Source organism: Athene noctua, chromosome 35, assembly GCF_965140245.1.
Source record: "Athene noctua chromosome 35, bAthNoc1.hap1.1, whole genome shotgun sequence".
NCBI classification, from domain to species: Eukaryota; Metazoa; Chordata; class Aves; order Strigiformes; family Strigidae; genus Athene; species Athene noctua.
In genome coordinates, this window is record NC_134071.1 from 644,828 (window position 1) to 672,714 (window position 27,887).

The 27,887-nt window shown below is 46.6% G+C and overlaps 1 protein-coding gene across 3 annotated transcripts in view; it reads left to right on the top strand.

The window, feature by feature from the left end:
- Positions 1-27,887, top strand: part of BICRA (BRD4 interacting chromatin remodeling complex associated protein) — a 50,917-nt gene that overhangs the window by 7,728 nt on the left and 15,302 nt on the right. The window contains exons 2-7 of one of the 3 annotated variants that reach the window (XM_074930762.1): positions 7,109-7,242; positions 13,085-13,130; positions 15,141-15,183; positions 15,698-15,763; positions 16,999-18,969; positions 27,497-27,647. In XM_074930762.1, the coding sequence (XP_074786863.1) occupies positions 13,090-13,130; positions 15,141-15,183; positions 15,698-15,763; positions 16,999-18,969; positions 27,497-27,647 (2,272 nt within the window). In that variant the 5' untranslated portion in view covers positions 7,109-7,242; positions 13,085-13,089. Of the gene's footprint in view, positions 1-5,578; positions 7,243-13,084; positions 13,131-15,140; positions 15,184-15,697; positions 15,764-16,998; positions 18,970-27,496; positions 27,648-27,887 lie in introns of those variants that run through there. The other 2 variants (XM_074930761.1, XM_074930763.1) reach the window with 2 other exon arrangements.

Here is a 27,887-nt window from a genome sequence, read left to right on the forward strand (position 1 = left end):
CCCTTTTTCCCCTTTTTCCCCTTTTTCCCTTTTTTCCCTTTTTTCCCTTTTTTCCCTTTTTTCCCTTTTTCCCTTTTTTCCCTTTTTTCCCTTTTCCCCTTTTTCCCCTTTTTCCCCTTTTCCCCTTTTCCCCTTTTCCCTTTTTCCCCTTTTTCCCCTTTTTCCCCTTTTTCCCCTTTTTCCCCTTTTTCCCCTTTTTCCCCTTTTTCCCCTTTTTCCCCTTTTTCCCCTTTTTCCCCTTTTTTCCCTTTTTTCCCTTTTTTCCCTTTTCCCCTCTCTCTTTTTCCCCTCTCTCTTTTTCCCCTCTCTCTTTTTCCCCCCTCTCTCTTTTTCCCCCCTCTCTCTTTTTCCCCCCTCTCTCTTTTTCCCCCCCCTCTCTTTTTCCCCCCCCCTCTTTTTCCCCCCCCTCTCTTTTTCCCCCCCCTCTCTTTTTCCCCCCTCTCTTTTCCCCTTTTTTTCTTTTTTTCTTTTCCCCAAGAAAAATTAACAAATAAACCTGAAGGCAAACAGTTTGGGTCCCGGCGTTGCTTTTTTGCTTTTTTTCACCACGCCGGAGATTTTAAATTTAAATCTCTAGGCAAGAGAAATACCCAAAATATGACCTCGACAGCGCTGCCTTAGCGGAGTAATTTTTTTTAATTTTTTTTTTTTTTTAATATTTTTTTTGCAATTTCACCCTGTAGTAAAGCAGAATTTTTGATTTCCCCAGCGGGCAGGTTGTCCCAGCGGGCACGAGCCGCTCTCTTACCCCACTCTGACTTTTCCCAGGTGTTTTAGTGTAAAACTTACCGATTCCTCCACCCTCTTTTTATTTTTCCTCCTTTTTTCCTGCTCTAATATCCCAATTCCTGCCTTTAAATTCCAGGCCTTGACCCGTGAGCGGCTTCGTGTTCCCCCTCGGGCCCGTTCCGCGTTGCCTTTTTCCCTCCTTCCCTTAATTCAAAGGTGGGGGCTAAAACCCCCAAAAAGAAAAGAATTTGAGCTTAAAAATTAAAAAAAAAGCAACTCCACGAGCCGCCTTTGAGGGGCGATTGGTCCCGCTTTGGGTTCCAAAAAGGATTTTTGAGGATTTGAGGCTCTTCTTGGCGCTCGCCTCTTCCAGCGTGGCTGAGGGAGGGGGAACTAACTCGGAGCCCCAAAACAAACCCCTCAAAAAAAATCATCCCTCCGGGTTTTATCCCGTCGGTAAAAAGAGGCAGCGAAGTGTTTGAGCCTCCGGTACGGTTGCTGTTGCGATTTGAGAGGCCGGAGGATTTCAAAAAAACCTTCCAGCCCCGGGTTGAACCTCGTCTTCCATCGCAGCCCTTCCATCCGCGTGGCCAGCAGTGGCTGGGCAAACACTTGCCAAAACTTGAAAAAATTCCACAATTTCTTTACCAGCGCCCGGAGGTACCTTTGGTGGGGGCGGCTCCGCGAACTTCCTCGCGTTTTTTAATTTTTAATTCTTTTTTTTTGAGCTCACGTTCCTCTCTGCGTGTGTGTGTGCGTCCCTCACCCCATCCCTCGCTCTTTACCTCCTCCAGCACCAAATCGACCTGATTTTGATTATTTTTAGCCTTGCCCGGACAGAACCAAAACTCAACCGCCAAAACAAAGCACTGCCGGGGGTGCTGGGAGGGCAGAAATCTTTGAGTTTACATTCAGCGCGTGCTTGAAAGTTGTTTCTACTTCCATAAGGAGCTGAAACATCCGTCGTGGGTTCGGCAAAAAGGTCAAAGATCGGCGTGCGATGATGCGCGCACCTGCAAAAAGCTTTATTTTTTTTTAAATTTTTTTTTTTTTTTAATTTTTTTTTTTTTTTTCTCCCCCCCCCTCCCCGTTCCTTTCAGACGAGGATTTCTGGACACCAGAAGAAAACCGACAAGGTTTATTTTATTTTTATTTTTTTTCCCCTCTCGGCTGACGCTGGAAGCGGGTGTTAACGGAGGTTCAGACTGCGTCTAGCGGAGCGTATTCTTCCCTTTTCTCTCTTTTTTTTTCTTTTTTTTCCACTTTATTTCTCTCCGAAGTTTGCTCCCCCTCAGAATAAAAAACAAAACACCACAACCTGCCCCTCGCTCTGACGTTAAGGGGTTTGTCCGTCTGCTATCGGCGACACACCCCTCCTTAAGCAGAAAAATAACTTTTATGATCCTCCCAGCGGCAAAATCTTGAGCGATATCTCGAAGTTTGAACCAAAAACAGCGTCGGGATAACGCGGGAACGGCCTTTCCCTCCGTCGTCTTCTCTCGGAATGTTTCCCTCCTCCTTCCCCAAAGAGCGAGCACTTTGCTTCCTATTGTATTCCTCCTCCTCCTCCTCCTCCTCCTCCTGCTGCTGCGGTCGAGGGAATGCGAGTCTGGAAATGATTTTCGAGAGAAAAAAAAAAAAAAGAAACGCAAAAAAAAACTCCCAAGTAAATCCTGCACGGCTCAGGGGGAGGGGAGGGCAGGCGGCCCGTGAGGGTGCGAGTCCCTGCGGCCACCAGGAAAACACTTTTCCTGGCCCAAAAAAACCCAACTGCTTCGGGTCGGTGATGTGAGACAGGAGACGGTTTATTTTGGGTGGATTTCACCCGTTTTTAGAGGAAGGCTTAACCTCGAAGCTAGGCGCCGCGACGGTTTGGGTTTGGTTTTCACCTGCAGCTGCCGCCTCGTGGTGTGACTTTGGGGAGGGAGGGGACAGCCAAAATTAGGGGTTTTCACCTCGTTTTGCCATTCCCTAGGTGTTTGATTCTCCCCCCTCCCCGTGGAAAGGGAAACGGGGATAAAACACTTGGAGCTTCGGGCGGGAAGTTGCGAACTGTTTTTTTGTTGTTGTTGTCGAGAAGCTTTAGTTTACCAGCCTCAAAGCATCCGCCGAAAGAATTAAAAATTTTAAAATTTTTTTTCTTTTTTCACGCGTGATTTTTGTAGGTTAAAAAAAAAAAAAAAAAATATCCCCGAAGGAAGGGGCACGGGTTCTGGTTCTGTCAGCACCGGGTGAATTTCTTTGGACCTTGGCAGCGTCTCCATCTCGCTCGTGCAGAGGAGGAACAGCCGAAAACCCTGGGAGTGTTTAAATAGTGAATTTTTCACCAAAATTACGGGGCGAGGGGGGGTGGATTTGGGGCGTTTGAAAGCTCGTGGTGGTGCAGGAGCAGAGGGGAAGACAACGAGCGTCTGCGGAGTTTTGTTAGAAGAACGCTCGGTGTGAAAAAAACGTAACCGCGGTCGCCTCAAATTCCGCTTGTTTACTCGAGATTTGTGGGATTGGAACTCCTGGAGTCTGGTTAAAAAATGTGTAGTCGGCCCTTTTGTCAGAAAAACGAGGGTTTTCCCCGCTTTTTGTCAGTGGAACACGGAGGAAACGGAGCCCTGTGCTTTCAGAGAAAGCTGAGAATTCCTAGTGCCTAGAAGTGTCGAAGCGTTGCCGTCTGTAAAATGGGTACAATCGTCCCAGCACGGCAGGAATTTGGGTTTAATTCCCTGCAAAACGCTGTTTCCCTGATAATTTTGTGACGGGGAGCGACGGCTTCCGCGATTTTGCGCTAACTTCTAGGTTGTAGGAAAATGATGACAGGCAAAACCAATTATAACTTGTTTATTATCCTCCTGGGTTTATATTTCTAGACAGTCAGCTGGAATCGAATGTTTATAAATCGGCGCAACAGAAAACTTCCAATTTAACTATCAGCTGCCGTAGCCGATAACACAAGTGCTAAAATCATCAGCGCGATTATTCAGACTAAGCATCGATTTCCAGAATGTGCAAACCGGGGTGGGTTTTTTGTTAACCAAAAAAAAAAAAAAAAAAAAAAAGGCAGAAAAACCAACATCAGGCAGAAAAACCAACATCAGGACCCACAGCCGGAGCGTGTGTGTGATTAAACCGTGGTGACAAGGGCAGGGGGGCTGATTTGTGCACCCCTCTTTTTGTGAGCTGCATGTTAACCGTGGAGAGGTTAAGCCGATTCGTTACGCAGCAATTTGGGCCGTTTTGGGGAAATTTTAAAATTTTTTTTTTTTTTTTTCCCCCCTGTGTGAGACTTGATGCGTTCAGCTCCACCGCGGGAGCTGCTGCTTTTTCTTATGGGTAGAAAGTTTGACCGCAGGGAATTCCCATCTTAACGCTTTCACTGAAAAAAAAAATAATAAAATAATAATTAAAAAAAATTTTTAAAAAAGGGTATTTCCACTTTTCCTTGATGGAAAAGTCCTAAGTTCTCCTCAAAAAATGTGTTAAAAAAGGGGATGGCGACCAGTTGAAAAGAAACGTGGAGGACGTGGTGAATGATTTAAAAACATCAAATCCCGCCGGCGTCGTTCTCCCCGATGAGAAAATATCTTGTAAGATATTTTTAAGAGGGGAAAAAAAAAAAAAAACAACCAACCAAACTCTATTTTGGGGGAATATTTGGTTGGTTTTTGATGACGGAGCCAGTCTGAGAGGGGCATCCCCGTCCCCTTTTTGGGAAGCGATGGGAGGGAGGGGGCGCTACACGCTTCCAACTCCCAGTAAATCCAGAAAAAAGCCACCCCCACCTATTTTTTTATCAATTTTTAATTTTCTTTTTGAGCCTTTCGGTGCTTGGGAGCGTGGGCACCGCGCTGCTTTTCCCCGCTGGTTTGTGTTCGGAACTGAAAAAAGGCTCTTGGGGTGTGTTTTGGGGATGGGGGGGACCCTCCTGACGTGGGTTGTTGTAGGGGGGGAGATGGGGTTGTGTTGAGGGGGGGTCAGTCGTGCATCCCAGCAGCTTGGTCTCCATGACAGCACGCTGCATCCGCAGCCGAAAGAAGCTACTCGGGCTTTTTTATCAGTGAGGGGAGGGGGGAAAAAATAAAAATTAAAAAAATCAGGCTTTGCCTTCGAGGGGTTTAAAGAATTCCAGGAGCCACGGAAGGATTTTGGGGGGGGGGTGGGGGGTGAGTTTGAAATCCGGCGGCGCTCGAGCGCCCGCGTTTTGGCTTCTTCGTTGAGTTGAGGCTCCTCAAACCTCAACGTGGACCCGTTGAAACTTCCCCCCCTCGCCCCGCGTGGGGTGTTTTGGGGGGGTTTATGACCTCACGGGGTGACGTGGGTATCCCAGTCCTGCCGTGGTTTTACCCTTCTCGGTGGGAACGTTCTGGATTCCCCCGGCCTGGTTGTGAGGAGAGTTGTGAAAAGGAGAGGTTAATGACCCACGAGGTTCCTAACGACGGGTTGTGCGGAAGCGGAGGAGCGGGGCAGGCTGGGGAAAGGGCAGGGAAAGCCGAGGCTGCGCCCAGCTGCCTCCAACACCTTTACTTTTCAATTTTTGGGGGCGAATAAATAACGTCGATAAACACCTCAACGCCGAGGCGCGCTCCAAGCAGGGGGTTTTGTTGGCGTCGTGTGTCAAAATGGCGTTTTAATGGCGTCTTGGGCGCTGCGTGGAGCCCTAAGTGCCACGATTAGGCTCCGCTTTACCCCCTATTTCCCTTTTTTCCCACCTCCCAAACCATCCCGGGGGAGTTTTTGCTCCGTGCGTCACCTCAGCGCGGCAACAGTCGCTCTTTTAATTCCGGTTGGGTTGGTGGAATCGATGGGATCGAGTCGCTGGAAGAGGAAGGAGGCCAAAAAAAAAATTTGGGGTGAAATCCTGGGGAAAGGAGCAAAATGTGGGAGCGGCGATCGGGAGTTTTGTCTGTTAAAAATAACCACTTGTCGGTGGTATGTTCAGGCTTTGGGTTGGTTGGGTTGTTGCCTTTTTTAAGTCGCTGCGAGGAAAAAAAAAAAAAAAAAAGAAAAGCGGGAAAAAGTGAAGGCGAAAAGGAAAAGGCCAAGAGGGAAAAAGCAAAAAGGGGAAAAGCAAAAAGGAAAAGGCCAAAAGGGAAAAGGCCAAAAGGGAAAAGGCCAAAAGGGAAAAGGCCAAAAGGGAAAAAGCAAAAAGGGAAAAAGCAAAAAGGGAAAAAGCAAAAAGGGAAAAAGCAAAAAGAACAAGGCCGAAAGGGAAAAAGCAAAAAGGGAAAAAGCAAAAAGGAAAAAAGCAAAAGGGAAAAAGCAAAAAGAAAAAGGCCGAAAGGGAAAAAGGAAAAAGGGAAAAAGCAAAAAGGGAAAAAGCAAAAAGAACAAGGCCGAAAGGGAAAAAGCAAAAAGGGAAAAAGCAAAAAGGAAAAAAGCAAAAAGAAAAAGGCCGAAAGGGAAAAAGGGAAAAAGCCAAAAGGGAAAAAGCCAAAAGGGAAAAAGCCAAAAGGGAAAAAGCAAAAAGGGAAAAAGCAAAAAGGGAAAAAGCAAAAAGGAAAAAAGCAAAAAGGAAAAAGCAAAAAGAAAAAGGCCAAAAGGGAAAAAGCAAAAAGGGAAAAAGGAAAAAGGAAAAAAGCAAAAAGGAAAAAGCAAAAAGAAAAAGGCCGAAAGGGAAAAAGCAAAAAGGGAAAAAGGAAAAAGCAAAAAGAAAAAGGCCGAAAGGGAAAAAGCAAAAAGGGAAAAAGGAAAAAGCAAAAAGAAAAAGGCCGAAAGGGAAAAAGGGAAAAAGCCAAAAGGGAAAAAGCAAAAAGGGAAAAAGCAAAAAGAAAAAGGCTGAAAGGGAAAAAGGAAAAAAGCAAAAAGGGAAAAAGGGAAAAAGGAAAAAGGGAAAAAGCAAAAAGGGAAAAAGGGAAAAGGAAAAAAGCAAAAAGGAAAAAAGCAAAAAGAAAAAGGCCGAAAGGAAAAAAGCCAAAAGTAAAAAGCAAAAAGGGAAAAAGCAAAAAGAAAAAAAGCAAAAAGGAAAAGTCCAAAAGGGAAAAAGCAAAAAGGCAAAAAGGGAAAAAGGAAAAGGCCAAAAAGGGAAAGAAAAAAAAAAAAAAAAGACCCCAGGGAACTGTTTATATTTCAAATATTTAATTGCACCCAGCAAATCAAACCGCCGCGGTTTTTACTTGCTGGGGTGGAGGCGTTGGTTTGTTTGCACACGTGAGCGCCCGGGGTGGATCTGGGGGAGGATTTTTGGGGAAAAATCCCCAAAATCCAGCAAAAAGCAGCTGGGAGAGGTCCCTGGCATTGAAATGGAAATTTCCTCGATTCCCGGCAGACTCTGCAAATCCCTCGGAAACGATCGTTTCCACCTTGTTTCCCCGGAAGATGCTTTTCTCCTCGCCTTTTTTTTTAATTTTTTTTTTAATTTTTTTTTTTAATTTTTTTTTTTGCATAATAGATAAATCTCCCGGGATGCCGGAAAAAGAGGTGGATACCAACGAAACGGGCACAGTTTCCTTTTTTCATCCCCACGCTTGTGATTCCCGTTGTTGCTCCAGGATTTCTCAGCGTGCCTTGAGCTGTCAAAAATCGGTATTTTAGGTTTTTTTGTTGGTTTTTTTTTTTTTCTTTTTCCCCCCCTTTTTAGAGCATAAACTTCACGTCCTCAACCCTGGAAAAAATCCAGACGTTCAATTAACGGTGATTTAAAGCCAAATAAGGGTTTTCATCAGGAGGGACAGTAACTAAACCCCTCGTAGACCCTCTCGCGGTGTCGGGAGCCGCTTGCTGTTCGATTTAATTTGCGTGATTCTGGGTTTTTTTCCTGTAGAAATAATGAAAATATCTTTCTTTTGGTGAAACTCCCAAGGCGACTCATCCCTTAGAGGACAACTTGTGGCGATACCCAATAGAGCTTTACCAAAAACACGGGGGATAAATTGACCGTCGAGGCGGAAAATAAGCAAATTTTCCCCAAAACGACCCGTTTGGGGGATGAGAAACTTGAGCACGTTGTGTCCTCGGTTGACGTTTTCTTGGGAAATGGGTGATAAATTCACCATCGATGCCTCAGGGGGGCGGAAAATTTGGGACTTCCCTTGGTGTCGCCCCGCCCACAGGTGTTGGTATCTTCTGCCTGATCCTTATTCCATTTGGTTTTCCTCGTCGAGGCAAAAAATTTCGATTTTTCCGCTCGTTTAGAAGACCGCTGGTCTTGGCGGGGGGGTGTGTGTGTGTGTGTGTGTCTCACGTGTGTTTTTATCAATGACCTGGGTAAGAGGAAGCCTGAGAGAACCGGAGGGATAAAAGCAAACGTTAATTAATAAAACAAAACAAAAAAAAAAAAAAAACAAAAAGAAAACATTGAATTGGTGGCGAGGGTATAAACTCTGTGCGTCGGGCGTAATTCGAGTTTATTCCGCGGTGAGAGCACGAAACGCGGAGAGAACGAAAGGGATTCTGTCCGGAAGGAAAAAAAAAACAAACAAAAAAACCCAAATTTGCTCCAAGTGAGTTCAGATTTTCTTAAATGATTTCAGCAGCTCCTGAAAATTATGTTTTGCCCAGCGGCTGGATCCCCTTAAAATTAATTTCGGAAGGCTTTTAGAGTCGTGGATGTGTGTTTTAACGGTGGGTTTGTCCGGAGAGGATGGGTGGGGGACACCCAAGTGCTGCTCGGCGTAAATTCTAGTTCTCCACCTGGTCTAAATTAAATCCCGGAGTTTAAGGCAGAGATTTATATTTTTTTTTTTTTTTTGTGCTCTTCCTCACCCCGTTCCTCCCTTCCCCTGACGTTGACCTTTGTGGCGAGAAAACTTCAGCCTCGGCTCGTTTTGTTAAGCTGGAGCGGTGACGCTCGGGGCTGTTAGGCGGGAAATTAAATTTCACCAAAACTTTTTCCTGTTTTCACCTCGTCGGTTTTTAAATTATTACTTTTCTTTTTTTTTTTTTTTTTCTAGAGGCCGCTGCTCCCTAGGTAGAACAGACAACAAAATACTCTCGTGGGAGGGATTTTTGTGCGCCCGGTGCTGGTGGGAGCAGCGATTAAGCTGGGCCTTCTACACCAGCCAGGCTCGTCCTAATTAATCTTAATTTCCTTTCAAAGGGAAAAAAACCTTTTCCCAAGGTGCTCTGGTCCTTTTTTGGTTCTTTCAGGATCCGTAGGTCGCGCTTAGCCACGACTCGCCTGTGCGACGCTGTTTATACCCCCCTCTAAAAACTGCTCCTTGTTAGGCTGAGCCTTTTTTTCACCCCCTGAGCGGCTCCTCGGCTTGGAAGCCCCGTTTGCCCCGAGCCTCGTGTGGGTGATTTGTGCCATTTCGGCGCCTTGGGGTGGCCCCAGGTTGCCAAAGTTATCACAGGGGTGACACCAATTAATGTTTTAATCATTATCTCTAATTACGAAGGGCTGGAAATCCCAAAGCCTTATCCCTTTTGGGGGTGCCCTCGCTCCGCGGGTCCTGCCTGGATTAATTTGGGGGGGGTGTGTGTGGGGTGTTGCTTTTCCTGATGGGAATAATCCGGGCATTAAGGATGCGACCTCCGCTGTGGGGTCAAAAACTGGATGTCCCAGGCCCGAAGAGTTGTGGGGAACGGCGTTAAATCCGGTTTAACACCACTGGTGTCCCCCAGGGCTGGGTTTTGGGGCCACTAGATGAGGGGATCGAGTGTCCCCGCGGTCAGTTTGCAGGTGACACCCAGTTGGGTGGGGGTGTTGGTCCCCCGAGGGTGGGGAGGCTCTAAAGAGGGACCTGGGGGGGGTGATTGATTGATAATGAGCCAACAGTGCGGCCAAGGTGGCCAACAGCATCGTGGCTTGTGTCAGCGCCAGCGTGGCCAGCGGGGCCAGGGAAGGGATCTGCCCCCTGGTGAGGCCGCCCCTCGCTGAGTGGGTTCAGTTTTGGGGGCCCCTCACCCCGAAAAGGCCATTGGATGACTCGAGCGTGGCCGGAGAAGGGCAAGGGGCAGGGTCTGGAGCACAGGTCTGCTGGGGAGCGGCTGGGGGAACTGGGGGGGTTCAGTCTGGAGCAGAGGAGGCTGAGGGGAGACCTCCTGGCCCTCTGCAACCCCCTGCCAGGAGGGGGCAGAGAGGGGGGAGGAGCCTTGAGCCAAGGCCCCAGCGCCAGGCCCCGAGGGAATGGCCTCAAGCTGCCCAGGGCGGGGTCAGACTGGATACGAGGAAAAATTTCTTTGCTAAAAGGGATAAAAACCACCAGAAGAGGCTCAGGACAGGGGGGGAGTCCCCGGGATCCCTGGGGGGGTTGAAGAGTCGGGTTCACCCAGCACTGAGGGATGTTGGGAAACGGTCAGTGTTGGGCTGACGGTTGACTGGAGGATCTGGAGGAGTTGGGGACGGTCAACGTTGGGTTGATGGTTGACTGGAGGATCTGGAGGAGTTGGGGACGGTCAACGTTGGGTTGACGGTTGACTGGAGGATCTGGAGGAGTTGGGGACGGTCAACGTTGGGTTGATGGTTGACTGGAGGATCTGGAGGAGCTGGCAACAGTCAGCGTTGGTTTGATGGTTGACTGGAGGATCTTCAAGGTCTTTTCCAACCCAGACAATTCTGCAAAGAGAAACTTCCCATGGTCTCACCGTTTCTCTGTCTCCTTTTGAGGGACTCCCCAGGCCGGCAAGTTCATTTCTGGTGGCAAAAGGCTTTTCCTTGCCCCTCCGCAGCGTCACGGGGTCAAAAAATAACCCGGCGTCGAGCACCGTGGTGTAACAAAACCAAGACCCGATGCCTGTTGGCACGGAGCATCCCCCAGTGTGGCACGGGGCGAGCAGCCTGGTGTTGTCACCGGTCCGGTGAAATGTTTAAAACTGAGCTTTTGCCAAAAAATAACATTTTTCTGCTGCGCCGTAAACAAAATGGGGCAAAACGTCACCCGAGCTGGGGCTGGAGAACGTCGTTGGGTGTCGGGAAGGATCCTTGGTGCCACGACGGCACATCCTGGCTGGTTTTTATTTATTTTTTTTAGGGTGGTGGTATTTTTCTGCATAAAGAATAATTAATTTTTTTTTTTTTTTAATTAAACAGCCTCAAATATAATTCCCCAGGTGCAAAGTTAACGCCCGCGAAACCCTCCCGTTGCCCCGTGATCTCGTGGTCGAAAAGGGAGAGGCCGCACGAGGCTCAGAGCCTCTCTGAAAAGTTTAAAACCCAGCAAGAGTTTTAAACGCGTCTTAAAATTTTTGCAAAAAAAGGTGTTTTGGGGGGTAAAAATGAAGTGAAAAATAATATATAGGGAGCGGTCGAGGCGGGGGGAGGCGGAGAGCGGGCGCCGTCCTCCTGAGGAGCTGCTGGAGGTTGAGGGAGTTGGTGGTTGGAGTGAAACCAGCCCCCGGGGTGTTATTTTTTAAAAAATTTATTTATTTTGGGGTTTTTTTTGGGTTAAAAAGAGGAGAAAACGGGTCACTGGTTGATCCCCCGGGTGGCGTTTTGGTTTCGTTCTACCTCGGCAACACGGAAGATGCGTCAAGTCCAGCGGCCAAACGAATCTGGGGGGAAATCTGTTAATTTCTCTGATTTTTTTTTTTTTTTTTTTTTTTTGGTTGGTTTTCCTTGAACTCGTTTGATCACTGTAATTTCTCCAGTTTTTTTTGGTTTGCCTTGAACCTTGTTGATCACCGTATTTTCTTGTTTTTTTCCTCAAACCCGTTCGATCACCGTAATTTCTCTAATTTATGTTTTTCCTCCAACCCGTTCAATCCCCATAATTCCTCTAATTTTTCTGGTTTTCCTCAAATCTGTTTGATCACCGTAATTTCTCCACTCTTTATAATTTTTCCTCAAACCCATTTAACCCCCATAATTTCTCCAATTTTTTTTGTTTTTCCTTGAACCCATTTGATCACCATAATTCCTCCAATTTTTAATTTTTTTCCTCAAACCCATTTAACCCCCATAATTTCTCCAATTTTTTTGTTTTTCCTTGAACCCATTTGATCACCATAATTCCTCCAATTTTTAATTTTTTTCCTCAAACCCATTTAACCCCCATAATTTCTCCAATTTTTTTGTTTTTCCTTGAACCCATTTGATCACCATAATTCCTCCAATTTTTAATTTTTTTCCTCAAACCCATTTAACCCCCATAATTTCTCCAATATTTTTTGTTTTTCCTCAAACCCATTTAACCCCCATAATTTCTCCAATTTTTTTTGTTTTTCCTTGAACCCATTTGATCACCATAATTCCTCCAATTTTTAAATTTTTTCCTCAAACCCATTTAATCACCGGAATTCCTCTTTTTTTTTTTTTTTTTTTTTTCTTTTGTCCTCAAACCATTTGATCCCGCAGCCGCCCTGTCTGCTCATGGTTTGGGACATCACACTCAACCCTTCCCCAGAGCATCCACCCCCCAGCCGTGGGGAAAGGGAACACTTTTACCCCTGAAATTTGAGAAATATCCCAAATTTACATTTACGCTGAGAACTCAAATCCCGCCGCGCGTTTCCATCGCTTATTTTTAATTATTATCGCAATCCACGCCCCAACTCTCCCTCTTGTCCCAGATGCTCTGTCTCCTCGGGGGTGGTTTTACCTCAAACTTGGGGGGAAAAAAAAAAAAAAAAATCTTATTTCTGGAATTCCTAAATACTCAGCAGAGCTCTTGAAAGAACAGAAAAATCAAACGTGGCGGCGGCGGCGGCGCTAACGGGCTGCTCCGGGGTAATTAATTGAGTTGGGATGATTCATTTGCAGATCGTGAAAATAATTACACCCGACTCTTGGTAGTCGGATTGTTCAAACCCCTGAACTTCAGGTTTGTTTATCCCGTTGGGGTTTTTTTTTTGTTGTTGTTTGGGTTTTTTTACGCTCTTTTGAGGTAGTTGACTTTTATTTTTTCCTCCCCGCATCTCTCCTCCTCTGTGGTTTTTATGAGTTGAGTCTCATTAGGGAGTTTTATACAAAATTTGCCCGGATTGCAGTTGTAGAGCCGATCTGAGGGGGAAAAAGGGGAAAACACAAAAAAAACACCACACACACACAAAAAAAACCAACAACCAAACCCCCGTAATTTTCCAAAACGAGTTTGCGAAGAGGCAGCCGGGTGCCAAATCTCAGGTGATCGATGGCAAACTCCTCCAATTCCACCTATTTGAAGCAAAATACCTCCGGGGGTACGTTTTGCCACAGTGGAATTTTAGGGCTAAAAATACCTAAAAGTGGGATTTTTAAATTTTTTTAAAATAAATTTTCAAGAAGAGGCATCGCCAAGTTGTGCAGGTACCGGTGTCACAACCGGGGTTTGTCCGGTCACCGTCGTTGAGATGAAAACAACCCAAAAATCCACCGGGTTTGGGTTTGTGGTGATGGGTTGGTGGCGTCAGCGTCATCCTCTTCATCCTCCTCATCCTCCTCGGGGCTGGGGGGGCAGCGAGGAGCAGCCCCCAGCTCCCTCCTGACACCTCTGTCCCCTCTTTGCAGTTGACATGGATGATGAAGACGGCCGGTGCTTGCTAGATGTAATTTGGTGAGTAGCCCCATGGCTCCTGAATTTATTTTTTTTTGGGGGGACACACACACACACACAGAGGACACGGGGGTGGGAAGAGGGGGTGTTCTGGTCTGTAGATGCATTCCCGGGGTTTGGGGAAGCTCGGGGGGAGTTTTGGAGGGAGCTGGGAGGGGTTTGGGGTGATTTTAGGGGGAGCTGGGAGAGTTTTGGGGTGTTCTGGGAGAGTTTTGGGGTGTTTTGGGGGAGCTGGGAGAGTTTTGGGGTGTTTTGGGGGGAGCTGGGAGAGTTTTGGGGGGAGCTGGGAGAGTTTTGGGGTGTTTTGGGGGAGCTGGGAGAGTTTTGGGGTGTTTTGGGGGAGCTGGGAGAGTTTTGGGGGGAGCTGGGAGAGTTTTGGGGTGTTTTGGGGGGAGCTGGGAGAGTTTTGGGGTGTTTTGGAGAAGCTGGGAGAGTTTTGGGGTGTTTTGAGGGAGCTGGAAGAGTTTTGGGGGGAGTTGGAAGAGTTTTGGGGTGTTTTGGGGGAGCTGGGAGAGTTTGGGGTGTTTTGGGGGAGCTGGAATAGTCTTGGGGAGATTTTAGGGGAGCTGGGAGAGTTTTGGGGTGTTTTGGGGGGAGCTGGGAGAGTTTTGGGGTGTTTTGGGGGAGCTGGAATAGTCTTGGGGAGATTTTAGGGGAGCTGGGAGAGTTTTGGGGTGTTTTGGGGGAGCTGGGAGAGTTTTGGGGTGTTTTGGGGGGAGCTGGGAGAGTTTTGGGGTGTTTTGGGGGAGCTGGGAGAGTTTTGGGGGGAGCTGGGAGAGTTTTGGGGTGTTTTGAGGGAGCTGGAAGAGTTTTGGGGGGAGTTGGAAGAGTTTTGGGGTGTTTTGGGGGGAGTTGGAAGAGTTTTGGGGTGTTTTGGGGGAGCTGGGAGAGTTTTGGGGTGTTTTGGGGGGAGTTGGAAGTGTTTTGGGGTGTTTTGGGGGAGCTGGGAGAGTTTTGGGGGGAGCTGGAAGAGTTTTGGGGGGAGCTGGAAGAGTTTTGGGGGAGCTGGAAGAGTTTTGGGGTGTTTTGGGGGGAGCTGGAAGAGTTTTGGAGTGTTTTGGGGGAGCTGGGAGAGTTTTGGGGTGTTTTGGGGGAGCTGGAATAGTCTTGGGGAGATTTTAGGGGAGCTGGGAGAGTTTTGGGGTGTTTTGGGGGGAGTTGGAAGAGTTTTGGGGTGTTTTGGGGGAGCTGGGAGAGTTTTGGGGTGTTTTGGGGGGAGCTGGGAGAGTTTTGGGGTGTTTTGGGGGAGCTGGGAGAGTTTTGGGGAGCTAAGAGAGTTTTGGGGTGTTTTGGGGGGAGTTGGAAGAGTTTTGGGGTGTTTTGGGGGAGCTGGGAGAGTTTTGGGGTGTTTTGGGGGAGCTGGGAGAGTTTTGGGGAGCTAAGAGAGTTTTGGGGTGTTTTGGGGGGAGTTGGAAGAGTTTTGGGGTGTTTTGGGGGAGCTGGGAGAGTTTTGGGGTGTTTTGGGGGAGCTGGGAGAGTTTTGGGGAGCTAAGAGAGTTTTGGGGTGTTTTGGGGGGAGTTGGAAGAGTTTTGGGGTGTTTTGGGGGAGCTGGGAGAGTTTTGGGGTGTTTTGGGGGAGCTGGGAGGCCTCGGGGCAGCCGTGGTGCCGGATTTTTTCCCCGAGCAGCGCCCGTCCGCGCGTCCCCCATTTCTCTGTCCCACTTCTAACGCGCCCCAGCCCCATCCCGCGGCAGGAGGGGGGTTCACCACCAACGGGGATTTTTTGGGGTGCTCAGACCCTGCAGCTCCTCAGCAAATCACCCAAACTTCCTTTTTTTTTTTTTTGGACAAACCCCCCGTTTTTGGCGTTTTTCCCAATTTCTTTGCGCGGAACCCGCTTCACCCCGACGCGTCTCGGCCCCAAAACGTCACCGCGGTGGCTCGGGAGAGTTTTGGGGGGACGAGGGAGGGGGGGGACATTTTGGGGTGTTGAGAATCACGCGGCTCCCTCCCACCTCCCCTAAACGCTTTTTTATCTGTTTTATTTATTTAATTTTATTTTTTTTCCAGCGACCCTCAGGCCTTGAACGATTTTTTACATGGATCCGAAAAGGTGAGCGACGACTCGGTTTTAGTCACCAAAAAAAAAAAAAAACCTGAACGCAAACCGACCTCCTGCTTGATATTTTTATTTTTTAATTTTTTTTTTTTTAATTCATTTTGACTGAAGAAACAAACCCCTCGAGTTCAGGATTATTTTTTAATTATTTTTTTTGTTTTGTTTTAGTTTTTAGGACTTTTTTTAAGATTCCGGCCAAGCGCAACCGGGATGAATCTCAGCCCGGCGGCTCCCGCCGCTGCCTGTGTGGAGCCACCAGCCAGATTTTGGGGCGTTTTGAGCCAAATTTGGGGCGTTTTGAGCCAAATTTGGGGTCCCTGCCAGCAGGAGATGGGGACGGGGAGGGACGTTGCCCCACTGCTGCCCCGGGGGCAGAGCTCAGCGTTTCCCAGGGGCTGCCCGGCACCAACTACAATCATTTTTTTTTTTAATTTTTAATATTTTTTTTTTTAATTTTTTTTTTTCCTACAATATCTAAAGAAAATAAATAAAATCTTTTTAATTACAGATTGACAGTGATGATCTCCTGGACAACACAGGAGATGCAGCCAGTGCCTTTTTTGAAGGTGCTGGGGTATGTATTTTTTTTACTTTATACTTGGGGAACATCAGCTTAGAAACCTTTCCTTTTTTTTTTTTTTTTTTTCATTTTTTTTTTTCATTTTTTTTATTTTTTTTTCTTTTTTGTGTTTCGTAGGCTCGTTTTTTCATCCGTTTCCCAAATCTAGAAAAACAAAACAAACAAAAAAAAAAAAGCAGGATGCAGGGATTATTCCCCAAGATTTAGCAAGAAATAACCCCGACCTACATCCAAAGGGGGGCAGAAAAAAAAGTTATTTTCACACACAGATTCCCAAAATCCAACTCCGAGGCTGGAAAAAATCGGGCCGAGCCGGAGAAAGCTGCAGCCTCAGCGACGACAAGTTTGGGAAAACTCCTAAAAAAAAAAAAAAATAATAATTTGGTGTGAAGAAAAATCCCATTTCTGTCTGTTCCCTGTAGGACAGAGCCGCCACAGCGGAGGGAAAATGGAATTAGATGCTAAAAATCCTCTTTTTTTTTTTATAATTTTCCCCCACGAGCATGAGTTACTCTGCATGGATACCATTCAAGCATGATTTTTTTTTTTTTTATTATTATTTTTTTCTCTATTTCCAGTTGTAATAAGTCTTCATTTTTTTTTTTTTGTTATTTATGTTTTTCCTCCGTTGCGCTTTATTTTTTTTTTTACAAAGACTTGGGGTGAAGCTGCTTTATATAACCAATCGCTTCGCCTAACTGTTGGGGTTCACTTCTACTTGAATTATTTTCATTTGTTTTTTTATAAAATTAAAACTCTGGCACGGGCCACGTGGTGCTTTTTCCCTTATTTCCACAGTTCTCCCAGGAAATAACGGAATAAAAAAAAAATAAAAATTCCTTCTGATGCTGTAGGGGGGCAACACCAAATCCCCTCGGCTGCTGCTTGCTCATCTCCCTCAAGAAAAGGGCTGGGTTTTCCTGGAATTTTTAGTTGTTTTGGGTTTTTTTTCCCCCAAAAATAAAATTCCTGCTTCCCATCCCGACGACGGCTTCGTTTTTCAGAGTCGGGGAGGGGAGGGATGTGCTCTGACCTCGGACTTTTTGGGGCGTAACGCTCAAAAAGGCCAAGTTTTTAGCCCATCCGTGAGCCCAGCCCATCTCACCGGCCTCTTGGCTCGTGAGAGCCGTTGGCCAGAAGCCCTTTTCCGCTCTCGAGCTCAACGCTTTCTTCTTTTTTTATTTTTTTTTTTAAATTTTTTTTTTGCCTCTCCACCTGCTGTTTGCCAGCTGCACGTCCAAGAGGCCTCCGGCAACCACCTGAGCACCGAACCGAGCCAACCCACCACCAGCGTGGACCTTGATTTTTTGGAAGATGACATCCTGGGCTCGCCGGCCAGCGCCGGGGCGAACTTGCCCAACTCGGAACAACCCTGTGACATCCTCCAGCAGAGCCTTCAAGAGGCCAATATCACCGAGCAGACTCTGGAGGCCGAGGCTGAGCTGGATCTGGGTTCTTTCCAGTTGCCCACCCTTCAGCCCGTGGTGCAGGCGGGCTCTGATGGTGCCCCACAGATTTTTTCTGGTGGCGCCGACCTCATTGGCTTGCAGCAACCCGCCGTCCTGACCCACCAGGCCTTGGTGCAGCAGTCGGTGGGCGCCGAGGTGGTCAACAAAGCCATCAGCGTTCAACCTTTCCTTCAACAAGTTGGGTTGGGCAACGTCACCATCCAACCCATCTCCAATCTTCAGGGTTTGCCCAACGGTAGCCCCGGCGGGACACTGGGTATCGGACCTATCCAAGTGGTTGGCCAACAAGTGATGGCCATCAACCAACCAGCCCAACAGATCATCGCCAAGCAGGTTCAACCCTCGGGAGTGGCCACCATGCCAGTGGGCAGCTACATCACCCAAACGGCACCCGAGCAGCAGCAGGTCACGTTGGCCTCCACAGGGGTTTCTCCACAAAACGCCGGCCTCGTCATCCAAAAGAACTTACCGACGGTGGCCACCACCACGCTCAACGGCAACTCCATGTTCGGCAACGTCTCGGGGACTCAGGGCTCCCAACCACTCACCGTCACCTCCAACTTGAGCAGCCCTTTGGTGCAGGCCCAGAACGTCATCATCCACCGGACGCCCACCCCGATTCAACCCAAACCCGCCGGTGTCCTGCAGCAGAAGCTCTACCAGATCACCCCCAAACCCTTCGGCCCCAACAACGCCACCTTGACTATCCAGAACGAAGCCGCTCTGCAGCAGCAAAAGGCCCAACAAAACTTGACCTTCATGGCTGGCAAACCCGGGCAGAACGTGGTGCTGTCGGGCTTCCCCCAGGGCCTCCCCGCCAACGTTTTCAAGCAGCCACCGCCGCAGCAACAAGCCCTCAGCAAACCCATGAGTGTCCACCTGCTCAACCAGGGCAGCAGCATCGTCATCCCGGCCCAGCACGTCCCCCAGGCCATGCTGCAGGGTCAAAACCAGTTTTTACTCCCCGGGCAACTGGCGGGAGCTTCCGCCGTGCAGCTCCCGCAGCAGCTCTCTGCTTTGCCAGCAAACATGGGGGGACAAATCCTGACCACCTCGCACCCCGGCGGGCAAGCCCACATCATCACGAGCCAAGGGCCCGGTGGGCAACTGATCACCAACCAAGCTTTGCCGGCGCAGATCCTCACCAACCAGAACATCGCCGGGCAACTGAACCTGGGCCAGGTTCTGACCTCCCAGAATGCCCATGGCACTGCTCACATCCTCTCGGCCCCCATCCAGCTCCAACCCGGGCAAGTGGGCCAGCCGGCGCTTTTCCAGATGCCCGTTTCCTTGGCTGGCAGCTTGACCACTCAAAGCCAACCCTCCGTAGCCGCTTCTTTAGGCCAGACTGGCCAAACGGTGATCCAGGGCGTGACCTTACCCAACCAGGTAGCCATGCTCAATGCCGCCGAGAACCTGGGCCAGGCTGTCAGCATCCAAACCTCGGCTACTAGCCAGAGCCCGGGGCTCGGCCAGCCTCAACCGGCCTCGGGAGCCGGCTTGTTGCCCGCCACCGACCAATCCTCCATCCTCACCGTCCAAACCGCCGCTCAACCGCCCGCCCCGCTGCAGCTCAACGTCCCGCCGCCGCCTCCGCCGCCGCCCGCCCAGCAGCCGGGGGCTTCCCAGCCCAGCCCCAGCCTGGCCTCCAGCCCGGAGAAGATCATCCTGGGCCAGGCGGCCACCGGAGCCGTCATTAACCAGGACTCCATGCAGATGTTCCTGCAGCAGGCAAGTACAAGCCACCCCGGGCGTCTTTGTAGCCCGCGGGGGCCTGTGGAGAGCGACGCCGAGCGCTGGGGGGGGTTTTGTGTTTGCTTTGGGTGTCGCGTGGGCCGGGAGCGCTCCTGGCGTGGCCTGAGCGTCGTCTCTGCCCGTCGCGGGGTGGTTCCCACCCTTGAGCGGGGCTTTAAATTCATTTTAAGCCTCCAGGAGCGATGAGCGGGGCTTAGGCCGCAGCCTTGAGTCTTGGCGTCGTTTATTCCCACCCTCAGGTAGGGCTTTAAATTTATTTAAGGCCCCAGGAGGGATGAGCGGGGCTCAAAGTGCAGCCTTAAGTCTTGACATTGTCTCTTCCTGCCCTTGAGTCGGGCTTTAAATTCATTTTAAGCCTCCAGGAGCGATGAGCGGGGCTTAGGCCGCAGCCTTAAGTCTTGGCGTCGTTTATTCCCACCCTCGGGTAGGGCTTTAAAATCATTTTAAACCGCCAGAGGCGATGAGCGGGACTTAGGCCGCAGCCTTAAGTCTTGACATCGTCTCTTCCAACCCTCAAGTAGGGCTTTAAATTTATTTAAGGCCCCAGGAGCGATGAGCGGGGCTCAAGGTGCAGCCTTAAGTCTTGACATTGTCTCTTCCCGCCCTTGAGTCAGGCTTTAAATTCATTTTAAGCCTCCAGGAGCGATGAGCGGGGCTTAGGCCGCAGCCTTAAGTCTTGGTGTCATCTGTGCCCACCCTCAAGTAGGGTTTAGATTAATTTTAAGCCTCCAGGAGCGATGAGCGGGGCTTAGGCCGCAGCCTTAAGTCTTGGCGTCGTCTCTGCCCACCCCTGAGTCGGGCTTTAGCAGTGGGAGGGCTCAGGGTGGGGTCGGGGTGGGGCCGTGGAGGCTCCTCCCACCCTGGTGGCGCCTTTGGGGCCGTTTCAGGCGCCGGGTTTGAGCCGTTTTGGGGAGGTTTTGGTTAGTTAGGGTTTTTTGGTTTGGTTAGTTCCCTGGTTAGTTCCCTGGTTAGTTCCCTGGTTAGTTCCCTGGTTAATTCCCTGGTTATTTCACTGGTTGGTTCACTGGTTGGTTCACTGGTTAGTTCAGTTAGTTCCCTGGTTAGTTCCCTGGTTAATTCCCTGGTTATTTCACTGGTTGGTTCACTGGTTGGTTCACTGGTTAGTTCAGTTAGTTCCCTGGTTAATTCCCTGGTTATTTCACTGGTTGGTTCACTGGTTGGTTCACTGGTTGGTTCACTGGTTAGTTCAGTTAGTTCCCTGGTTAATTCCCTGGTTATTTCACTGGTTGGTTCACTGGTTGGTTCACTGGTTAGTTCAGTTAGTTCCCTGGTTAGTTCCCTGGTTAATTCCCTGGTTATTTCACTGGTTGGTTCACTGGTTGGTTCACTGGTTAGTTCAGTTAGTTCCCTGGTTAATTCCCTGGTTATTTCACTGGTTGGTTCACTGGTTGGTTCACTGGTTGGTTCACTGGTTAGTTCAGTTAGTTCCCTGGTTAATTCCCTGGTTATTTCACTGGTTGGTTCACTGGTTGGTTCACTGGTTAGTTCAGTTAGTTCCCTGGTTAGTTCCCTGGTTAATTCCCTGGTTATTTCACTGGTTGGTTCACTGGTTGGTTCACTGGTTAGTTCAGTTAGTTCCCTGGTTAATTCCCTGGTTATTTCACTGGTTGGTTCACTGGTTGGTTCACTGGTTGGTTCACTGGTTAGTTCAGTTAGTTCCCTGGTTAGTTCCCTGGTTAATTCCCTGGTTATTTCAATAGTTAGTTCACTGGTTGGTTCACTGGTTGGTTCACTGGTTAGTTCCCTGGTTATTTCAATAATTAGTTCACTGGTTAGTTCAGTTAGTTCACTGGTTTGTTCACTGGTTATTTCAATGGTTAGCTCACTGGTTAGTTCAATAGTTAGTTCCCTGGTTAGTTTAGTTCCTTGGTTAGTTCAGTTATCTCACTGGTTAGTTTAGTTAGCTTACTGGCTAGTTCACTGGTTAGTTCAGCTCACCGGTTAGTTCACTGGTTATTTCACTAGTTATTTCCCTAGTTATTTCAGTTACTTCCCTGGTTATTTCACTAGTTATTTCCCTGGTTATTTCCCTGGTTATTTAACTGGTTATTTCACTAGTTATGACAGTTATTTTGATAGTTATTTCACTGGTTATTTCCCTGGTGAGTTCACTGGTTATGTCACTAGTTAGTTATTTCCGTGGTTATGTCAATAGTTGTTTCAGTTATTTCCCTGGTTATTTCAAGAGTTATTTCAAGAGTCATTTCCCTGGTTATTTTCCTGGTTATTTCAGTCATTTCCCTGGTTATTTCCCTGGTTATTTCCCTGGTTATTTCCCTGGTTATTTCCCTGGTTATTTCAGTTATTTCCCTGGTTATTTCCCTGGTTATTTCAGTTATTTCCCTGGTTATTTCAGTTATTTCCCTGGTTATTTCAGTCATTTCCCTGGTTATTTCCCTGGTTATTTCAGTCATTTTCCTGGTTATTTTCCTGGTTATTTTCCTGGTTATTTCCCTGGTTATTTCCCTGGTTATTTCCCTGGTTATTTCAGTCATTTCCCTGGTTATTTCAGTCATTTCCCTGGTTATTTCCCTGGTTATTTCAGTCATTTCCCTGGTTATTTTCCTGGTTATTTCAGTCATTTCCCTGGTTATTTCCCTGGTTATTTCAGTTATTTCCCTGGTTATTTCCCTGGTTATTTCAGTCATTTCCCTGGTTATTTTCCTGGTTATTTCAGTCATTTCCCTGGTTATTTCCCTGGTTATTTCAGTTATTTCCCTGGTTATTTCCCTGGTTATTTCAGTCATTTCCCTGGTTATTTCCCTGGTTATTTCAGTTATTTCCCTGGTTATTTCCCTGGTTATTTCAGTCATTTCCCTGGTTATTTTCCTGGTTATTTCAGTCATTTCCCTGGTTATTTCCCTGGTTATTTCAGTCATTTCCCTGGTTATTTCCCTGGTTATTTCAGTTATTTCCCTGGTTATTTCCCTGGTTATTTCAGTCATTTCCCTGGTTATTTCAGTCATTTCAAATTCTCCTTTGAACTCTTCTGGCCCGAGTGGGAGCGCGGAGGCGGCCGGGGGGGGCGGGGGGGGGGCTCTGGGGTGACAACTCGGAAAAACAACGAGGAAATTCCTCCTGGGAACAGGGAAATACCCCTGGGAATGGGGAAGCCTTCCTGGGAACTGGGAAATACCCCTGGGAATGGGGAAGCCTTCCTGGGAACTGGGAAATTCCTCCTGGAAATGGGGAAATTCCTCCTGAGAACAGGGAAATTCCTTCTGGAAATGGGGAAATTCCTCCTGGAAATGGGGAAATTCCTCCTGAGAACAGGGAAATTCCTCCTGGAAATGGGGAAATTCCTTCTGGAAATGGGGAAATTCCTCCTGGAAATGGGGAAATTCCTCCTGAGAACAGGGAAATTCCTCCTGGAAATGGGGAAATTCCTCCTGAGAACAGGGAAATTCCTTCTGGGAACAGGGAAATTCCTCCTGGAAATGGGGAAATTCCTCCTGAGAACAGGGAAATTCCTTCTGGGAACAGGGAAATTCCTCCTGGAAATGGGGAAATTCCTCCTGAGAACAGGGAAATTCCTTCTGGAAATGGGGAAATTCCTCCTGGGAATGGGGAAATTCCTCCTGAGAACAGGGAAATTCCTCCTGGAAATAGGGGAATTCCTCCTGGAAATGGGGAAATTCCTCCTGGGAATGGGGAAATTCCTCCTGAGAACAGGGAAATTCCTTCTGGAAATGGGGAAATTCCTCCTGGAAATGGGGAAATTCCTCCTGAGAACAGGGAAATTCCTTCTGGAAATGGGGAAATTCCTCCTGGAAATGGGGAAATTCCTCCTGAGAACAGGGAAATTCCTCCTGGAAATAGGGAAATTCCTCCTGGAAATGGGGAAATTCCTCCTGAGAACAGGGAAATTCCTCCTGGAAATGGGGAAATTCCTTCTGGAAATGGGGAAATTCCTCCTGAGAACAGGGAAATTCCTTCTGGAAATGGGGAAATTCCTTCTGGAAATGGGGAAATTCCTTCTGGAAATGGGGAAACCCCTCCCTGGGGATAAGGAAGCCATGCCTGCACCAGCTTTGGTCTCCCTTCGCCGTTGGGTGCCGGGGGGGGTGCTGGGGGGGGGGTGCCGGGTGATTTTTTTTTTTTTTTTTTTTTCTCCTGGAATTACCAAAAACCTGCGATTTTTGTGGCTCGAGAGGCGCCGCTGCCTCCCTGCAAAGTCCAGCGGCCGCGTTGGCTCCACTCACCGGGGCAGGGAGGGGCACAGGGGCAAATGCCCCCCCCCCTCTTACCCCATCCTCCGTCCCCCCCCCAAAATGAATCAAAATCAGGTAAATTCACATTTCACCCCCCCTGCCCGCCGTAGGGGGGGGGGAGTTCTCAACCCTTCCACCCCAAAACCACAACTCAGTCTCGGGGTGGCAGGGGGGGGTCCAGGAGACCACAGCCACTACTCTCCACCCCCCCACCATCCCCTTGTCCCCCCTCCCTGTCCCCGTCCCCCCCCCACCCCGTCCCCCCCAAAGCTCCCGCCGCTCCCCCCGCTTGCCTGCACTAACCCTGACAGCTGCCGCCTCCCCCTGCGCTGCTTTTCCTCCTCTTCCTCTCCCTTCCTGCCGCTGCCAAGAGTTTTCATTACTTTTTTTTTTTTTTCTTCCCCCCCCCCAAAAAAAAAAAAAAAATCACATTTCCAGAACGATTCGTAGCGATAAAAGGGATCTTTTGAGGCAAAACGCAGCAGAATCCCACCGCGGATATTTTAAACAGCGAGACGACTCGCGTTAACCCCCTCCCATTAATTAGTCCCCGTGTTAATTAGCCCTCAAGGGACACCCCCCCGGCCCCCCCCTCCTTGGCCACAAATCCCCTTCCCCAAGGGGAGCAACACCCTCAGATTTGCCTCGATGGGGAGGGAAAGGGGGGAGCATCACTCCAGCCCACCTGGGAGCAGCGATAAGGATGTTTTTGGGGGGGAAAAAAAATAAAAAATTTTAAAAAAATATATTTTTTCTTCCCCCCCCCCCGGGGTCTCCCAGGCTAACGTGGAGCCGTTTAGGTAGCCCGGTTGGGCTAGCTGCCCCGCTGCCATTTTTTTATTTATTTTATTTTTTTAGTCCTTTCTTCCGACCCTGAAAATTTAGAAAATACTACGGGACGGGGAGCGGGGGGGTGTTCCACGGGAAGGAGGGGGTGTGGGGGGGCATCAGCCTTTTTTCTAGTAGCCCGCGGGCAACCTGTTGAGGGCAACCGAGTCCTTCCCGAGCTTGGACTAACCTTTTTCTTCCTCTTTTCCTTCTCTGTTGCAGTTACCCGCGGGGCAGCAGAAGCTCCCTGGAGCCTCCCCGTCCCCTTCGCTACCTCATCCACCCCTGGGGGAGAACGCGCAGCTCCCCGGCCCCCACCACCCCCAAATTCAATCCCCCCCCCCTCCCCGTCCCCCTTCGCAACCCCAACCCCTTTCCCGTCCCCCCTCGCGACCCCATTCCCGTCCCCCCTCCCAACCCCAGAACCTTTCTCGCCCCCCGTCGGAACCGCTGGCGCGCTCCTGCACCCCGCAAGCCCCCGCCGGGGGTCTCTACGTTCTCCCGAATCAATTAGCCTCGTCCCCCCTCGGGGGGGGGCAACATCCTTTGCGTCCCCCCTCCCAACCTCAACCCCCTTTCCAAGCACCCCCGACGGAACCGCCGGCGTCGACGGTTCTGCCGGTTCCGTTGGCGACGCCCGCGGACGCCCAACACGCTCCTTCTCCTCATTTTCAACTCCAGTTCCCCCCCCCGGGACAAATGAAGCCCCCGACACCCACCCACCCGCTTCATTTAACTCCAGAACCCCCCCGAAATTTTCCGATGGTCCCGACCCCCTTCCCAGCCCTCCCGGCTGCCCCCGGTCCCGCGCCGCAGGCGAAGCAGATCCTGGACAGGTTCCAGCAGGTAATTGAGCGCCGCCCAAGGGGGGGGGACGCCCCCCCCCGGCTCTTAATCCGAATTCAGGCGACCCCAAGGCGGAAGGAAAACCCCCGGCCGCCTCCTCCCCGCGGAGCCGAGCCGGGCGCCCCGCGGCCCCCGGGGACGGGGCTTACGTTTTAATTTCAGTATTTATTTCATGTGTTTGGAAATTTTTTGAAAATTGTCTTTATTTAAATTTTTAAAATTTTTTTATTTTTAATTTTATTTACTATTATGATTTTTTTTATTTTTTTCTTTTATTTTTTTCTTTTGTTTTTATTTTTTTCTTTTATTTTTTCTTTTATTTATTCTTTTATTTTTTCTTTTATTTTTTCTTTTATTTTTTCTTTTATTTTTTTCTTTTATTTTTTCTTTTTTTTTTTCTTTTATTTTTTTCTTTTCTTTTTTCTTTTATTTTTTCTTTTATTTTTTCTTTTATTTTTTCTTTTATTTTTTTCTTTTATTTTTTTCTTTTATTTTTTATTTTATTTTTTCTTTTATTTTTTTCTTTTCTTTTTTCTTTTATTTTTTTCTTTTATTTTTTTCTTTTATTTTTTTTTTATTTTTTTCTTTTATTTTTTCTTTTATTTTTTCTTTTATTTTTTCTTTTATTTTTTCTTTTATTTTTTCTTTTATTTTTTCTTTTATTTTTTCTTTTATTTTTTTCTTTTATTTTTTCTTTTATTTTTCTTTTATTTTTTTTATTTTTTCTTTCTTTTTTTTATTTTTTTATTTTATTTTTTTATTTTTTCTTTCATTTTTTCTTTTATTTTTTAATTTTAGTTTTTTAATTTTATTTTTTTATTTTTTTCTTTTATTTTTTCTTTTATTTTTTAATTTTAGTTTTTTAATTTTATTTTTTTATTTTAAAAATTTTTTTTCAATTATTTTTTTTTAATTTTTAAATTACTTTGTGAATTTTATTTTTATTTTATTTTTTAAATTTTTAAAAATTTTTTAATTACTTTTTAAATTTTATATTTTTATTATTATTTTTTTATTTTTATTTTTAAATAATTTTTAAAATTTTTAAAAATTTTTTTAACAATTTTTTTCTTTTATTTTTTACATTTTTTGACTTTTTTAATTTTTTAAATTTTATTTTCAATTATTTTTCAAATTTTTTTTAATAACTTTAAAATTTTTTTTTAGTTTATTTTTTATTATTTTAATTTTTTTCTTTTATTTGTTTAATTATTTTAAAAATTTTTTTATTTTTTTTAATTTTATTTTAAAAATATTTTTAACTTTTATTTTTTAAAATTTTATTTTTTAAATATTTTAAATTTTTATTTTTTAAAATTTATTTTTTAAATATTTTAAATTTTTATTTTTTAAAATTTATTTTTTAAATATTTTAAATTTTTATTTTTTAAAATTTTATTTTTTAAATATTTTTAAATTTTTTAATTTTTTAAATTTTAATTTTTAAATATTTTGACTTTTTTATTTTTTAATTTATTTTTATTATTTTTAATTTTTTTCTTTTGTTTAATTATTTTTAAAATTTTTTTATTTTTTAAAAATTTATTTTTAAATTATTGTAAAAATTTTTTTATTACTTTTTAAATTTTATTTTTATTTTTTATTATTTAATTTTTAAAAAATTTTTTAAATTTTTTAAATTTATTTTTTATTTTATTTTTATTTTTTTTATTTTTTTTTATTATTTTTTAAATTTTTTTATTTTTAACTTTTATTTTTTATTTTATTTTTTATTTTTTATTTATTTTATTTTTATTATTTTAAATTTTTTAGTTTTTAATATATTTTTTATTTTATTTATTTAATTTTATTTTTTATTTTATTATTTTATTATTTATTTAAAAATTCTTTTTATTTAAATTTTTATTCTTTTAATTATTTTAATTTTTTTTAATTATTTTATTATTTTTTTTAATATTAAAAAAATATTTTTTTAATCTTATTTTTTATTGTGGGCACGTGGGTCATATCCAGCTCCGGCGCTTTTACACCTGGAGCGTGTTTGGTGGGGAGGCACCTTCCCGCCCCCCCCCCAACCCCTCCTTGTGGAAAAATTCAGGTATAAAACCAGCAAAAAACGGCGTTTACGGCCACAAAAAAAAAAAAAACAAAGCGTGTCACCTGCTGCCCCCCCACACACACCCTGAGATTGTTCCCGGGCCCCAATTTACAGTTTTGGCGGGGGGGGGGGACACGATGACACACATCCCAGTGAAACACACCCCCCCCCCCCCCAAAAAAAATAATAATCTTTGTAAAATTATTTCTCAAGAAATAAATTGCAGGTTGGGGGGGGGGGGAAGAGGGATTGGGGCTGAACCGCGGCAGCGCTTGAGCTCGGTTTTATTTCACTGGTTTAACAAAACCACACACGCCCCCCCCCCCCCCCCCCCCCCGAAAGACCCGATTTGACGTGGGGGCCCGTTTGTGCTCGCGGGTTAAAAAAAAAAAAAGATAAAAAAACAAAAAAAAAAAAACAAAAAAAAATAATTTTAGGGCCGTTCTTAACTTTGTTTTGTCTTTTTTTTTTTTTGTTTTTTTTTTGGGGGGGGGTTTGTTGTTTGGTTTTTTTTTTTTTTTTTTTTGCCCCCACGCAGGGGATCATCCTGCAGGCGAAGCAGCAGCCCCCCCCCAGCAGCCAGGCGTCCCCCGCCCTCGCCCAGTTCAGCGGCGCCGCGGGGGGGACGGGGACGACGGGGGCCCCCCCGCACGGTCACGCGCCCGCCGCCCTCCCGCCCGCCTCTGCAGGTTTGTGCTGCTCCGGGGGGGGGGGGGGGGGGGGGGGGAAATGGGGGGAAAAAGGGGGGAAATGGGCAAAGTCACGAGGGTCCCAGATCGTGACGCGGCCCCAACCCACAAATGTCCCCAGACCTACAAGTGTCCCCAAACCCCAAATGTCTCCAAATCAGAAATGTCCCCAAACCCCGAGTGTCCCCAACCCCGAGTGTCCCCAAACCCCGAGTGTCCCCAAATCCCAAATGTCCCCAA